The 16,543-nt window shown below is 50.0% G+C and overlaps 4 protein-coding genes across 4 annotated transcripts; 2 read left to right on the top strand and 2 right to left on the bottom strand.

Moving 5' to 3' along the window:
• Window positions 1-394: 394 nt before the first annotated feature.
• Window positions 395-4,328, bottom strand: BDV59DRAFT_191173 (protein-tyrosine phosphatase-like protein; the record flags this gene model as incomplete). The annotated part of the gene is made up of 6 exons (XM_073691859.1): window positions 395-727; window positions 847-1,160; window positions 1,401-1,564; window positions 1,945-3,677; window positions 3,732-4,214; window positions 4,305-4,328. The coding sequence occupies 6 exons, from the start codon at window positions 4,326-4,328 to the stop codon at window positions 395-397; spliced, it is 3,051 nt and encodes a 1,016-aa protein (XP_073551406.1).
• Window positions 4,329-9,015: 4,687 nt separating this feature from the next.
• On the top strand, window positions 9,016-11,120 carry BDV59DRAFT_191172 (uncharacterized protein; the record flags this gene model as incomplete). The annotated part of the gene is made up of 2 exons (XM_073691858.1): window positions 9,016-11,031; window positions 11,082-11,120. 2 exons carry the CDS (start codon window positions 9,016-9,018, stop codon window positions 11,118-11,120), a joined length of 2,055 nt encoding a protein of 684 aa, XP_073551405.1.
• A 613-nt stretch (window positions 11,121-11,733) lies between these two features.
• Window positions 11,734-12,147, bottom strand: BDV59DRAFT_198999 (uncharacterized protein; the record flags this gene model as incomplete). Its single annotated transcript, XM_073693274.1, has 1 exon — window positions 11,734-12,147. One exon carries the CDS (start codon window positions 12,145-12,147, stop codon window positions 11,734-11,736), a length of 414 nt encoding a protein of 137 aa, XP_073551404.1.
• Window positions 12,148-12,199: 52 nt separating this feature from the next.
• BDV59DRAFT_198998 (mitochondrial inner-membrane-bound regulator-domain-containing protein) lies at window positions 12,200-16,250 on the top strand (the record flags this gene model as incomplete). The annotated part of the gene is made up of 7 exons (XM_073693273.1): window positions 12,200-12,352; window positions 12,402-12,432; window positions 12,513-12,529; window positions 12,579-12,602; window positions 12,658-13,073; window positions 13,132-13,354; window positions 14,106-16,250. 7 exons carry the CDS (start codon window positions 12,200-12,202, stop codon window positions 16,248-16,250), a joined length of 3,009 nt encoding a protein of 1,002 aa, XP_073551403.1.
• Between the last annotated feature and the right edge of the window lie 293 nt (window positions 16,251-16,543).

Genomic DNA, 16,543 nt, shown 5'->3' with positions numbered 1-16,543 from the left:
ACAATACCATCGCCAAACACGAAAAGCAAATGGTTCTGAGCCACGGCTACGTACATTTACGTCTACAGCCAGATACCATGAGCACATTTACATTTTTTTGAACTTTTTGCCAGCTATTGCTCTTTTTAAATGAACCGTAATGCGTCACGCTCCCAGAACGAACCCGCCTACTTCCTTTTCGATTTGCCCCGTAATCTCATCTCGGACATCATGTTTTCCTACCTAGGTCTTTCACTAGGGATCCAAGAACAGAGCTGGAATGGTTTGAGGACGCTGCAGAGAAGACAACCCAGTTTTGGAAGATCATGTAGTTCTTTTATTTCGTCAGGTATTGAAATGAGGTAGGACGACAGGAACGAAGAAAAAAGAGCAGGGCCTAATAAAAGAAACTAGATTACTCCTGCGCATAAGCCTCCGCACCAGCACCCTCCTGGGCCTCCGCAGCCTGCTGCTCAGCCAGACGCTGCTGTTCGGCGAGTTGCTGGGCGGCAAGAGCCTTGGCACCGTAGTCCTGGCTCATGGGCTGGAGGACGGGCTGCTCCTCCTTGGGCTCGATGATGGTGACGGAGTCAGGGAGAGTCTTCTGAGGGCCGGCCTTGCCCTCGGGGTCGGAGCCGCGCATGATCTTGACCTTGATACCAAGGACACCCTGGCGGAGAAGAACGTGGCGGGTAGCGGAGTCGATGAACTCCTTAGCGGGCTGACCGGAGTGGATCATGAATCCGTCCTGTGGAGATAAACCTGTCAGCCATTCTGTTTCCGAAATGCACCTTCTTCGAACCGTAGTCGTTCGTCTATGGCCCAAGCCCCATCCTGTCACCCTCTGTAAAGAATCCCAAAACGTACCGTGAACTTCATGGACTTGGCACGGGCAGCACGGAGCTTTCCGGAGACGACAACCTCACAACCCTTGGCACCGCTCTCCATGATGAAGCGGAGGACACCGTAGCAGGCACGACGGACGGCAAGACCGTTGAGGAGCTTGTAGCGGAGGGACTCGCACTGAGCGACGGCGGAGAGACCGCGGTTCTGGACCTTGGCGGCATAGAGGGAAACGGAGTTCTCAGGGAACTTGAAGCGCTTCTGGATGAGAGAGGTGAGCTCGCGGATGCGGCGGCCCTGTTCACCGAGAACCTCCTGGGTGTGGGTGGCACGGATGACTGTGAAAAGAACATTCATTAGCATTCAACTGACACCTTCTCAATTGCGTCAAATTGTGTCCTGTTCCCTAGCCAATATTGACCCCAGCCGTCTGTATCGCTGGGTTGAAACTTTTTTCTATCTCACTTCCACCTCCGTGATGATCTCCGGTCTCCGATCGGTGTCCAACCCAGGATACATTTGGCATTGAGGAAGGTGGTGCAGAGGTAGGAAAGAAATCCAGTTCAAGGGCGACGTACTGATGTCGGTGACGGTGGGAGTGACACGGACTTCAACGCCGGAGTATCCCTCCTCAGCCAGCTCGCGCTGGAAGAACTCGTTCAGCTCGGCATAGAAGACACCGTCGGCGACGAACTTGCGGCGCTTCGAAATAGCTCCCTGGACAGCGGCCATGATTGCGATCCTGCAGATGGAATTGGGTTGTCGAAGAAAGGGCCGAGGACGCGGTGGTGCGGAAGTCGTTCGAGGGCGAAGTAAGTCGGCTGCCGTCAAAGGTCAGATTTCGAAGAAGTTCGGCGGTAGTGGGGAGTGGGCTTTCCTCTTCGGGAGAGGGCTCAACCCTCGCTTGCGCCCTCCCGGCGCCTTTCCTATCTGGGTTTTATTCATGCCTTAGGCTGTAAGGCACCATTTTTCAACCGCTTACGTCAATGAGTAAACATTTGCTTCTCACTGGCTCTGGCTCTAGGATACTTAGGTATACTTGGTCGTTACCGTAAATACATCAAGTCGTGATATTGAACTATTCTTGTCGCTCATTGCATCTCAACTTCCAGAGGACTGAACCTTTTTCCGTCCTGACCATCTTCTTGTGTCTTGGGCAGAGACAAGCTGGAGACCGCTGATGCCATCGTCCCCATCTGATCCGGCTCGTTATCAGATGCCCCGGCCCCTTTCCCCGCGCTTCCAACGGAACGGTGAGCAGTCTCTATGCCAGTTAGAACCGGTGCCCGCTCGGGGGTAGGAGCATCCCGGCCAACAGGCGGAGTTGTACTCGATGCGCGAACGCCATTCATTTCGGCATCAGTGCGGCCAAACACCTCACTCCACCATCGGACCTTATTAACCTGCGGGAATATCAGACGCTCCTTCCCTCGCTTATGGTCATCGATCAGCGGGTCATATTGGGGGTTGATAAACTGTTCCCGACGAGCGAGGAAATAGTCCCAAACACTTCGCGTCCGGTCCTTAGCTTTGCATTCCACACGCTCCTTCTCGCTGTTGAAAAGGAATGTCCCGAACTGGCACGAGTAAAGATGATAGAGTAGCCTCCGAAGGAACCGCTCGTTAAATTCGAACCGGGTCGGATGTTGGTACAGCAGTTGGTATGTTGCATCCAGGAACTGGTGGAAGACAGGGCTAGTCTCCTTGACTTTCGTCACTTCTTTCTCCGAGACGACCGATTTTGGTGCAGAACTGGGTGTTTTCCGCATCCCGGCACTGTCAGAATCGTAGCTCTGCATTTCTCCCTCCGACTCAGGAAGAGAATCCCGACTCGTGTTGTCTCGGTTGAAAAATCCCTTGGCGCTTAAGAAGGCGTTTTCCAGCGCCTTGCCTGCGCCGCCAGCCTCTCCAAATGCCCTGTTGGCGTCGCCACCAATTCGTTCATTCTCGATCTGGAACCACTTCTCACTGTTCAAGTGGCCAGATCTATGTCGAAACATGTGTCCGAAGGAAAGCCAGTCTTTCTCCACTAGCACCATGAAGCCTTCCATGGTCCTATAGTAAGGGTCAAGACATACCTGACTTAACGCGCTCAACTGGCTCGTACGGTCCCATCCATCAGAACAATGGATTAGGACGTGGGAATGCTGAAGACCAACCTGACGCGCAATCAGGCCCGCGCCATCCAGAATCCCGGAGATATGTTTCAGCCACCCACTCCGCGCGAGCTGATCTCTACTCGGCCCCAGCGGAGTAACATCCGATTCTTTCAGAGCATCAATGACCTTGTTCAAGGAATCCCTCATGACGTGGATGTTGTCGATCCCGAGGTAAGCTTTTGTAGCGAATTTATAATTGTCCATATTCTCCGAACCAAGCCCCACTGCTTGCATGGCGAATGCGTTGACTGTTGGCCGTGCGTCAACGATCAGGTTGTGTTGCTGAGCACCGTATATTTGTGGTTTTTCCTCCGCATCGCCGGAGAAAGAGGCTAACATCTCATCTTCTAACTCCTCCGCGCTCGTGAATTCGGAGATTGCCTGACTGCCGGACAGGTCGCTCTGCGTAGACCCCGAGGACTCATTGTCGAGGCGCGGAGGGGTAAAATCTGCCAGTGGCCTCTCCGTTCGGGAAGTTGAGAAGATGGCGGCCAGCAGCTTCTCGTCCTGTATACTTCTATTCTGACGCACACCCACCAGGGGTTGCGAACTCCTTGTGATGGAACAGTTGTTAACAGGATGGAGATATGTCAGCGCAGGAATCCTCGCTCTAGACCGATATCGCCCGGCGTAATTGAGGGTGTTGTCGGAGATCGCAGCGGGTACGGGAAATATAGCAGGGTATGTTGGGGAGAACTGCAAGATCCGAGTCAACACCACGCATAGCTTGGACAGTTACAAGAGACCCACCCCATAGTCCGAGTTTATCTGGGAAATCCGCCAGCAATGGCCATCGCGGTCCACACCTTGTCTCTCCCACTCTTTGCGAGGGTCGTACAGTCCCCAACCGTTGAATTCTCGCTCGGGAGGCGGCGGTTGGTACGTAAAAGCGTAGAGTTTATCGATGCGCCCGATTTTGCAAGTCCATGTCTTTATACTATCATAAACATCACGCGCTTTATTCTCAGTCGCGAAGTAGAAGCAGACGAAGGTGAAATCACGGCAGCGTAAGCGGATGGCGGACGGTTGACGAGAGGCGGCCGGGGCGGGTCGGTAAGTACAGAAGGAAATGATGGGATATGTTATCCACAGCTCCTTTGGTCGAATAGGGGCTCCTTGAGCAGGCGCATTGTCCGGTAGCTGAGGGATGTGGGAGAAAATGATATGGTGAGGGGTGAGGTGGAGGGTGCCGACAACTTGTTCACCACGTCGCGCTAAGGTCACATCGTCAACCTGTGAGGAATGAAGATAATACGAAGCGTCAGACAATCACTTATTGAGACACAGAGGAGAGCGCAAAGATATATCGACGAGCAGACGAACCTTAGCGATCCGTGTTTTCTCCATGCCTTTGCTAGTACAGTGTCCGCATCAGCTTCATGGCCGAACCACCAAGAAAACGAAATTGACACGGGGTTTTGAGTGATAGGCGTGGGAACGGAGAGAGCAAAGATATTTCTAACGCAATAGAAGGTAATCAGAACGCTGTGAAGGTAAAAAAGGATGTTCCGAACAATTTGGGAGATGGTGTGTGGCAGCAGGTAGTCGGCGTACCTAACCTTGACGGACTCGGTCAGATGCGGAGCCCCTCGCTAACTACGTCAACCCGTGATGAGCGCTCCCATCGCGGTCGTCATTCTCTGTCTTGGAGAACAACGGTCAGTGATGGAGCTCTCCGGCTTCTCTGGGTTCAACAATTAATCCTGTACCAACCTCCAGTCCCTGGGCACCCGCACTTCCTCGCAGAGTCACCTACAAGCCCTCGTCTTAGTGGGTTCTCTCGTACTTGTGAGGGATTTCCTCTTTGGGCAATCGTCTAGCCTCAGGCGAATTTACTTCAAGGGACTTACGCGAAATTTACTTCAAGGGACTTACGCGAAACGCTCGGTTGACTTGTCTCGAGCAATATTTGGGATGTCCCTGAGATAAATGACAATTCATGCAGCCAACCCTATCTCGCTATTTCGAATTATTTCCCTTCCGTTTTGAGTATATATCTCAACCATAGGAGTCGGAAAACACATCGCCATTAAACACGGCTTTAAGTATCCCGAAAAACGCCATGGACACACCGGATGTTTATCCACCATCGGTAGACGATATATTCCGCTATCGATATCAGCATGGTACAAATCTGGGCCCAGTCTTCATGCATGGCCCATGGCCGGACAACAACACATTTGAAGCGGATCTCGATAGCACAAAGGAGCTGACAGAGATCAAACGGTGGGTAGCAGACCTTCCCATATTATTTGCGAGTGAAGTCTGGCTGATCCCGCAAACAGCTCAATCGACACCAAAGGGCTCGACAGCACTAGGTCGGAATGGGAGTCTCACTGGCTAACGGCTCTGACTGAGGACGACCTCATATGGCTTAAGGATGTCGCCAAATGCAACTCCATACGGATACCCGTCGGTTTTTTTACATTTGGCCCTGTATTCTGCTCGAGCACGCCTTTTGCAGGGGAGCCTTCTCAGGTGTATAGAAACTGCTGGAACACAGTGAGACATTTACTCCGTAGGTGCTACGACCACGGAATTGGCGTCTTGATAGATTTTCAAACAATCCCGGGCCGGTACCATGGACGCATCCGGGACGATAATAAGACGATCAATGACGCCTGTCCTAGCGGTAGTAGCTGGAGTCTTGCGAGAGACTGCGTCGCTTTCATCGTCCAGGAGGTTACATTCCACGCCATGAGCGAGGTGATCGGAGTGCAAATCTCAAGTGACACAGATTGGAAGACCTGTGATCTTGAGAAATGGTATGATGAAGTTCTTGAAATTGCAAGTTCCATCAATCCGTCTTTGCCGCTGTTTATCAGCGATGGAGGCAACCTGTCTGCAGCGCTCGATCTTGCTATGTTGAAGAATCAATTCCCGACTCGTGTAGGAAGAAGTCCTCTTATCGTGGATACGCACAGATATTATACCGGTGGGGAATATCGATCGATGGACCCCATGTCCATCATCCAACGAATACCGGATGAGCTTCAGGAGCTCGGTCCTCGTCAGGAGAATGTTGTCGCCCAGGGTACAGCTGTGGATGTCTATGTGGGCGAGTATAGTTGTGCACTACATACCCAGACCCGGAGCCGCGTTAAATCCTCCGACTATCCTACCTTATTAAGGACTTTCGGTCAGACCCAGGGGAAGCAATGGACATCAAAAGCCTGCGGATCCGCTTTTTGTGGATTCAAACTGCCCGAGTCTGATGATGACTCTTGGAAGTTTCGATATCAGGTCGACACGGGTGCTATTTCTGCTCCTGCTTGGCTCACACTTACACAGTCACAGGTAGACTCAAAACTACAACAAGCGGAAACCCAACGGGAAAAGATTCGTGGAGAATGTCTAACACATGCGTCAAGCCATCTTAATTTCTCGGAATGCCAGCATTATGCACTTGGCTGGGATACTGGATATAGTGATGCATCGGTCTTCTTCGGCGCAATATCTCGTGGTGTTATACCAGGCGGTGGCTGTGGAGGCGACAGAATTGGCGCTATTGAATTGTGGGTTCGAAAGCGGATCTCGAAAACAACTTCGCTTGAGAAGCAGGTGGGAGTGGCATGGGAGAAAGGCTTGCGGAAAGGGCTGGGAGATTTTTATCAACTTGCCGGTATCTAAGTGGCCTGAATCCCCTCACCGATGGCCTTAGTGAAGTGCTCAAGTCCGTGTTTCCATCAACTCTTCTAAGTGACGTATTTACCTATAAGGAGGGGAGGGCGGGAGTTATAATACAGTAATTGGCCAATTGAAAAATATGTACCTAGCTTCAGAATAGCATAAAATACGCCATAATAATGGTTTTTATGAGCATATAGTGCATTTAACAAATTATGACTGAAATGAATGTCCATTTTGAAAGTTCAACCGTAAGGAGTAACCTCAGGAGGTACTCCGTACGCCAATATTTTTTCCATTGTAGGCAAGCGAGGCTGGTAACAGAGCATCTTTACCTCATGGAGGAGGTCGAAGGAGCAAATACTGTTGAGCGGAACTTCTCAAGTTCAATTATGGGACTATAAACGTGGTTCCTTATTGTTTTTATATTTCTCAAGTATGTTAGCAGTTGATCCGCCCTGTCTCAGTTGTGTCTTCATTCAGTAACCATAGCGAACTTGATATCATGACGTACAGTCGTGGTAAGAGCCGCTAATTCCAGCTTAAGATTTGAAGATATTCAATTTCAGGTGACTTACTCTGCATCCTTTCAAGATCCTCCTCTGTTTCTCCACTCTGCTTCCCCATATTTTCTTTTACCGAGGACGGTTATGCGGTTAAAACACATCCCCGCTCCAATGCCGACTCCGATATTCGTCCACGCGATAGTGTACTGTCACTCCAGGTGCATTATTCTCGGACTTTGCAATAACGTGTATTGATTGACATAATACATCTAAAATAACTGGTCTTTGCAATCTAGGGGTCCAAATGTGTCCCATGGAGGCCATGTGGGTGAAACAAGAAAACCAGCTGGACCGCTTTACCACCAATTATATCTTATATGTGCAGAATTATCAGGATGTACGTAGCAACAAGTCGGTGTAGTTGGATTATTCTTCGAAGATCATAAGTGGCTACGCAAAGACGTCTTGGGTGAGATAATGACGCGACAAATGGGCCCGTCCATCCCGGCCTTGAACCATATCCCGCACACGTAACCACACCAATGAGCGATACTGGAGATGGAATGAGTCAAACAATTAACTGCATGACTGAGAATGAGAATCCCATCCCTCTTTTACCCCAGGATTCAGAAAGAAAACAAGATATTTACCATGGATAGGAATCAAGACTGAAAACCCCGCTTGAAGGCTGCTGTCGATCATCAAGCTAGCACAGATTAAGTCCAGCCTAGATCAGCCACGTCCCCATCTGCCCGTTGTTTCTCCACTGTACTTGGATCATGGATTCCTTTGGGCTCACATGTTACCGTAGTTGCCGAGCTAAACCTCCGAGATGCCGCTGGAAATAAGAAGAACAGCCATAGGAATTAGATATCCCGTTGGTTTTATGGACCCTGCAGCAGTTGTCCTCCACAATAAACTAGCTTCCGTATCCCCACAGATGATAATTTCGAGAGAAGAATATCCACTTTGGTCGATCAAGTGTTCAAACTGGGACTGGTCCGCCTCCACCTAAGCGAATCTAGACTTCATTCAACAAAATTGATGCAGCAAGTACCAATAAGAGCCAGTCCATGCTTATGAGACGACAACTCACAATGATTTTGGGAGCAGGGGAATATTCAGATTCACCGCTGCCAGAGTCAGCCTCGTGTCCAGGAACCCCAAAATGGCGTGCATTCTAGCCAGGGACTAAACTTTGTCGGTGGCCCTTTGTCTCCAATCATGGACTTTGATCAAGTTGAGAAGGGAGGTCGATTGGAGACCTGTGCTCATTATCACGAATGAACGCTTTTGTATTCAAAGGCTCGCTTTACCGAAGATGAAAAGCGGCCATGCTGATCAGCGACCCGGAGTTGACAGAACGGAAAAGGACAAAGACAGCACCGTCGGCTACCAAGAGCGATTCTTACTGGAACTCGCAATACTCCCGGGGGTCCTATTCGTCCCCCCGCAAGAACTAAATCCCCTAATGCATCCTGGAGTGCACGGCTCACTCCGATCCCAGGAGCTTGCTCCAAAGCAAACCAACATCCTAGTAACCGACAATTCTTGCCCCGAAGCGGAGCAATTAGGTATCCATGTACAGTGATCGTCATGTCGTATTCCTGCTGACACCAGGCGGGAGATTACCTCCGCTCAAATCACTCAAGTTTGTTGGCCACTGACATCAGTCGGAGTGTACTTTGGAAGCCATAGAAAAAGCATAACATGGCGGAGTCACTTCACATGTGGGGGGTTCACTGGACAGCCCTCGGCCGATTTCAGTCGTTGGATCTGTGGGGAAGTATAGATTTCCCGCACTTGCAGACATATAAGAAGTTGCTGGCGCCCGACTAGCTATAGATGGGTCCTTTACTCGCCGATTGCTGGGCGTTCCCTGTGGAGAGCATATAGCCAACATGCGTTTCACAGCAATCCTTTCCACATTGCTACTCTCTAGCACTACGCTAGCAACACCAGCTCCGGCTTCCTCAGCTACTGGTGGTGCTGCAGGCGAGGACAATTCTGTGCAAGGGGAGCAGTCTGTAGCTGCTCAAGAAGCTACTGCAGCTGCAAATACTGAGGCTGCAAAGCCAAGTGCGACTGTGGCAAACCAGCAACAATCCGCTGGAGTTGCACCTGCTGCCCAAACGAACCCTGTTGCAAATACAGAGTCTGAGGATGCCAACCCCCTGTCACACTTGACAGATGGCTCCTTGATCCCTACACTAGGTGGGGGTTCTAGCCAGCAATCTGCAGAGACTAGTACTGCCGCTCCTACTTCAGAAACCCAAGCTGGTACTACGCCTCAACCAAAAAAACCAGCCGGGTCTAGTACCACGGCGGCTGCGACATCCTCGACAACAGGCTTTAGTTGGGAGAGTTTGATTCCAGAAGGAACCACTGGTGATCCCGGTACAGACTTGGGTAACCAGTTGGACGGTATCTTGGGCCTTCTTTCTCCGACTTTTCTGAAGGATGTGGAGTCATTCTTCCACCATTTCGCATATTTGTTTGATGACAAGACCACCGATCAGACCAAGTCCTTGATCGACACCGCATACGGCCTGCTCACCCAAGAGCTGATCAATAAGCTCCTGGGTCTTGTGGACAACGCCACGAAGCTATTGACTCCTGAAGTTGTTAAGCAGCTCAAGAACTTGCTCGATCAGCTCGGGCCACTCCTTACTCCTGATCTATTCAAGAAATTAGCATCACTGTTAGACAACGCTGGCAACCTCTTGACTGCCGAATTTGTGAAGGAAGTCAACGGGTTGATCGGAAACGCGAATAACTTATTAACTGCCGATGTTGTCAAGGAGATTAGACAACTTCTTGAAGCTGTTGTCCCTGTCATTACCCCGGAGTTGCTCAAGGAGGTTGGCGGTCTGCTAAACAACGCCAACACCTTGCTGACTGCTGAATTCGTCAAGGAGACCAAGGGTTTGATTGGTACTGTTGCGCCGTACATTACTCCTGAGCTGCTTAAGGAGGTTGGCGCTCTTCTGAATAATGCCAACAGCTTGTTGACTCCGGATCTCGTGAAGCAACTCAAGACCTTACTCGATCAGCTCGGACCTCTCCTCACTCCTGACTTGTTCAAGCAGCTCAACACGCTCCTCACGAATGCGGGTAATTTGTTGACCGCTGACTTTGTTAAGGAGACGAAGGGCTTAATCAGTACTATTGCGCCAGTCATTACTCCTGAGCTTCTTAAGGAAGTTTCTGGTCTGCTGAACAATGCTGGTGATCTGCTGACCCCAGCGTTTGTCAATGACACGCAAGGCCTGATTGCTGCTGTTGCTCCGTTGATAACTCCTGATCTGCTCAAGCAGGTTGGCAGTTTACTCAACAACGCTGGGGACTTGTTGACGGAGGGATTCGTGGACGATACCAAGAGTCTGCTTGGCAACGCCAATAATCTGCTCACACCCTCCTTCGTCAAGGAAACCAGCGGATTGATTGACGGCATCGCGCCTGTCATTACCCCGGAGTTGCTTACCCAAGTGGGTGGTCTCCTAAACAACGCTGCTAACCTCTTGACGCCTAAATTCGTCAATGAGACGACGGGTTTGATTGATGGAGTTGCACCTGTTATAACCCCCGACCTCCTTGCTCAAGTTGGCGGGCTCCTTGGTAACGCCGAAAAACTCCTCACAAGCAAGTTCGTTGAGGAAACCTCAAGCCTCATAGATGCAGTAGCACCAGCCATCACTCCTGACCTTCTTGAAGAGGTTAAGTTCCTTCTGGGCAATGCCTCTGGCTTACTCACGCCAAACTTCGTGGATGAAACCAAGGGCTTGATAGGTGATGTCGCGCCTGTCATCACCCCTGAACTCTTGAGCGAAGTTGATAGTCTGCTGGGCAATGCCAATGACCTGCTGACCCCGAAGTTCGTCAATGAGACACAGGTCTTGATCGAAGATGTCTCCGGTGTAAGTTCCATCTGCGTGTCTCCTTCAACTTTTACTAACATCTCCGGTAGCTGATTCCCGCCTTGGTCAAGATCTTGGGTACTTTGTGAGAGATCTAAGCCACACAAGTTCTTGGGGTTTATGAATAATGGAACATGATTTTATTTGATAATATGAGGATAGTGAACTGATTCCAAGATGGACTGTCCGAGTCTTCGGCTATAATAAGCGTCTAGACGTCCATCACATAATCCTTCAACTGGTAAAGCCAATATTCCCGGTTGATGGAGATCACATTTGATCTGTTCGAAAGGTCGGCATCTTCTCGGCACCCAGATGCTCTGAATCCAATGCCCAGCTTGCTTCCAGTCTCGGCACAGCAGATGTTCGATTTGTTGCTGTTAAGATCCGGGTCATTGGCTCAAATTAACAAGACGATTATCGACGTCGTAGGTCTTCTGATCCGGCCTCGTAATTCATCTGGATTCTGAAAGAGCCACTGGGTATCAAATAGATTGTAGAATTTCCGACAGTGCGTTGACACGCGTAGCTTCTGGAATATACCCGCGACTTGCGGTATCGATGGAGGAGATCGCGTGTCATGGTGTTTTGGCGCGCATTTCCGAGAGATCCTCCGAAACGAGTGTTGGGAATAAGAGCCTCATAAGTTGTATGCGTCAACAGAGCATGAGGATTGGTTGTAAAAGCGCCGCGCCTGGCAATTCACGATGTGACGTCGGACGCCTTAACCTTCTGATACTTTGATAATACCTTCATTTCCATATTCCGCTCCTTGATCTTCTTGTCAATAGCCTTTTGCACTTCCTCACGTTTCCTCTCCGCGTCTTCGATCTTCTGCTTCACTTCCCTCGCGGCTTGTTCCTGCGCCTTTGCAACTTCCTCGGGGGACGTAAATTCACGGCGTAGCTCCTCAACTTGTGCGCGTACTTCGTCGCCTTCTAACGGCGCACATGTGACTGGATCGTATTTGTATGACGGGAGTGGTTCTCTGGGTACGCGCACTTCGGGAAGAAGAGCATGGATAGGAGTAGTGCGGAGTGGCGAATCTAGCGCAACCGGTCTGGCAATCGGAGAAGATGCAGGCTCTGAAGGCGGAGAAAGGGGAGTCTGATCCATGCTGAATGTAAAAGGTGAAAAGATAGTAAGCCGCAGGACAGATAACACCAGGATGATTGATGTTATTCTGGTGACTAGATTAGACCGCCACTTTTATTCCCGAAAAATCGCCGGCTTAGGGCGGTATCTTTCTGCCGTATACTATCTCTTTACCGCCTTCTGGGGGAGTCCGGATGCATCGAACTCAACTCTCGTCAAGCAGCTTGTGCAAGGCCGTTATACATGAGAACCGCATGATAAAGGATTGACCCTAGGTTGGGGTCCTTCTGAGTATGCAGGCGTTTGGTATGTATTCTTTGCTGAGTTCTATAAACGAACATGTTGATAATGACGTATTGGGAATCTGAGTGCTGACGACGATGCAGTTCCAAAGAACCGGAGGGTGAGTAGTACGACAAACGTCTGCTGGGCGCTACTGACTCTGTGTATAGCCGCGTTTTGAACTAGTGCTGCGGGTAAGGAAATCATGGCAAAGGCTTTGGAAAGATCGATACTAACTCCGACACTTAGATCATCGATCTCAATAATATCCCCCTTGTCAACGGTACTGCTTTCGTGAAGTGGCGCCTACCTGCTTCAAGTGCACCAGAGCATCATGGCCACACCGATAAAGCGGTTATTATAGATCACCGGGCATACTGGAATTACGAGAAATCACTGCAGCTCCGGCTCACTATAGACCGGAACCAATCGCTTCACGAATGCGAAATACATTTCGAGATTATCCAGGAGTTTGAATCTTCGAGTCATGGCGATAGTAAGAATATGCTTGGAAGAATAAAACTAAACATTCCCGAGTACGTCGACAAGAGCGATGACGACGAGGGAATCGTTAGGAGATACTTGATGCAGGACAGCAAGATAAATGGCACCCTCAGAATTGGGATTGCAATACGCCAGGTGGAAGGCGATCGGAACTTCACCACGTATGCTTCCGTTCGATATATGGTCTGTTTGTTCCATTCTCTTACTGACGAAACTTAGGCCTCCTTTGAAATCCGCTATGGTCTTTGGAGGTATTGCGGGCGTCGTTTCCTCAGAACAGGGGGACCCAGTCGATCTAGGCCGCTTGCCTTCTTTGAGTAGCCAGAGTACAGAGGTTTCGGACTTACAAGATATGTATCGGCGCACTTTGGCTGCCTCGTGGAATTCAAACTCGGACGATCTGCCAGCGGACAAGTTAATCGAGGAGCTGTTTTCGGGTCGTGTTAGTTGGCACAGTGACGTGCAGGATCCGAAATCTGCCAAAACAGCACAACGAGAGGTATCTCCCCACGGGGGGGGGGGCACGAAACCGAACGTACCGTCGCATCGACTATCACCAGGATTCGAAAGGCGGGGGAAAAGCTCATCAAGTAATCAGCTCCTCAACGATGGCAAACTGCCTGGATTCCCGGCGGGTGCTGGACACTCTAGGAAGAAGGGTAGTATGGACAATCAACTTTATGGCAACACCAAGGCAAACACCTGGAAGAGTGGCAACACCGATTATGAATTGTCGGAATTTGATATACGAGAAGATCTGAGGAGTTGGGAGATCGGGAGTAAGGAGTGACTGTTTCTGTATTCCAGTTTTCTTTGTATGTGTGATTGTGGTTCTTTTGAGATAATACCCAATTCCAATCCCAAGTGATTTAATTTAATCCGAAACCTGGGCACTACCAGTATAGATCCATCTAATTGCCTGATTAAGTAGCGGGAGGGTATGAGATCATCGGGTGAGCAGCTTGTTCCGCTCCGGGACTAGTGCAGATCGGCCTGGCGAGAGCTTTCGCAGAACCATTTCAGATCAACAGCCCCGGAAGCATTTTATCCCTCTGAATGCACCCTCCTCCCCATGCCACATGCTTGTCCGATCCTCAACCAGTGCAGTTGGGCTCCTGAGTTCTCAGGGCCCCCGAGATTGCGTAAAATGTCGACTTCCCTTTTCATTACATCAACGTCTGGTCCGGTTCCAGAGCAATGACAGCGACACCTACAATACCGACTCCGAGCCACGCTACAAGCCCAGGCCTAAACGCCGACCCCGTTTCAGAAAAGAGGAACATAAAAGGGTGCCGATCGGAGTAACTGCCTTGGGCAAACCTGGAGAAGTGGTCGTTGTATCGAACCCCCGACGTCGCCGCCCACTGCCAGCAACTTCGCAGCAGAAGACCTCCGAGGTTATTGACAAAAGTGCATTGCCTTTTATGTTAAACGAACTGGAAGATAATGAGGACATACTGGACCCCTCCGCCGTCAATGAGAGAATCGAAAGTTTTTGCGCACCTTACCTCCCGCGCACAAAGCTCACCCTAAACGACTGGGACAATCTTCGGACCAAGCTTCAGCTATCCTTCACCACTCGACAGCTGTCGGATTATGTGTCGCAATTTGCAAGGGACGCATCGGTATCACCTGAGTCCCGGATTAAACATGGAACGGTGGATACCACAGAATGGAAACCTGGCACTTCGGTTTTCTTCGAGACCGGCCCAGGGTCTCAGGGAGGAGTTGCTGACAGGGTTGCTACGTCGCAGTCTCTCAGTGGGAAGCAGTTGATTTCTGAGAGAATACTCCGGGACTGTTGGCATTTGGGAATCATCGATGAGATTGGTCAGCTTGATGTTCGTCTTCCGTCTGCGTCGTTGACCTTACTTCTCTATTCAAAACACTTTTCTTTCGAAGAATTGGCGAGTCTCCATAACGCAAAGATTGATATCACAAACTCCCTTGGACTCGTCCGAGTTACTGGTCGACAAAATTCGTGTGAATCCATTTGTGAAATCGTTTACGATGCGATTACTCGAATACGAGAGGAAGAGGTTGTTTTGTTCCCGGATGAAGCTCAGTCAAAAGACCATAACCGGGTCTTCAGCGCTGAATTTTTGACATGGATAAGCAAAACCTACGGCGTTGCATTCGAGCAGGATTCAGGCTGTCCAGAGAAAATTTACTACCTTGTTGAAAACAAGCAGGATGCTGATAACGCTCGGAGGACATTGAACCTTGCAATATACGAAACTTCGTCGCCTCAAGTACCTTTTGGGACATATCTACCCTCCTCAGAAGCAATCTCTGTTTACAATGTCGACTCGGATGAGAGCTTGTCCTGGTTCAATCGGCAGAAGACATGGTTCCGGTGGGCTGTTCCATCCGTCCAGACTGCGGAAGCCATGGCCCCAGACACACCATTGTTTGACAAACATCAAACACGACTTTCAGATGAAATATTGAAGCTACTGCGGCAGCCTTCTACCCAAACGGATGAGGGTAGTGCTCAAATACATGAGAGCGTAACCGCAGCTGTTGGCAGATGTCTCTTCTACCGGAAGCCTGCATTCCAGCAGACCGACCTCACCGCGCCTCAGTTGGGAAAGATGTCTCTTCCTCGCGCATTCGCTACTGAGATTCCTCGGGTGACGTCCTTTTTACGCACGCTGACGCCTCATCTTCCGGAAGAACCTCAGCGGCCTCACCTTATCCGTTTGGTTCCTTCGGCCCTTCATGCGCAAGTCTTTCCACCGCTTGAGTTGGAGGTCGCAATGCAGACGACACCCGATACCCTAGGCTCTTCCGGTAACGAACTTACTATGCGCAATGCCAAGGTTGTTCTGTCTGAAAGCAAAGTGGACTATTTACTTCCTGAGAGCGGACTAGACCTCAGATTCTCTCGAAAGCTCACGCGCGACCTTTCCGAAGAGTCGTCTCTGGAAGATGTCCATAATGCCCTGGGTGGGCTTTTCTCGGCATCCCTCTCGAATAATAGCGAAATCCCTCTTCCAGCATTCACACAGATTGCGCTGCCTAATGATATCCTACGTCAGCCAGATAATGCAGCACACCCAACTGGGTACTCCACTGGAGAGTATATGTTCCTTCCTGTCAATGATATTCGAGGCACTCGTATTCATCGGTATGACTTCAAAGGACAACAGCTCAACTATGCGTTCTATGAAAGTGGGCCGTTCAATCCCTTAAAGACCACGGATCTTTTCCTGAATATGGACCTGGCGGCTACAGGTGACACCGTGCAAGAAACCGCTCAGCGTGATTTCAACTCGTTCTATACTGCTGCATGTTCGTTGGCGTTCGACATGGACAAGGTCTGGCGAATGATGTGAGGAAAGTATTTATCAGTATTTACCTGTGTATAATGATGTACTTTTATTTCACTCGGCTACAATACCTGCTCAAACCAGCGAGCCATCCAATGGCAGGCGGCACATCCCAGGGATGCTCTGGCATACCTCCTTGTCTTGTGTAAAGTCTAGAACGTCCAATATAAACAAGAAAGTCGATGAGCTCATCACCACATCACCCCGTGAAAAGGACATGGGTGATATGTCACATCTATTTGGATCACTCCGTCACCTAAACCACGATACTAGCCCGTCTTTAGGAGTAGACGCCATGC

The sequence above is a fragment of the Aspergillus ambiguus genome (assembly GCF_047715705.1).
Source record: "Aspergillus ambiguus strain CBS 117.58 unplaced genomic scaffold BDV59scaffold_4, whole genome shotgun sequence".
Taxonomy (NCBI): Eukaryota; Fungi; Ascomycota; class Eurotiomycetes; order Eurotiales; family Aspergillaceae; genus Aspergillus; species Aspergillus ambiguus.
The sequence above is the reverse complement of the archived record's forward strand: the minus strand, read 5'-3'. Positions and strand labels throughout refer to the sequence as shown.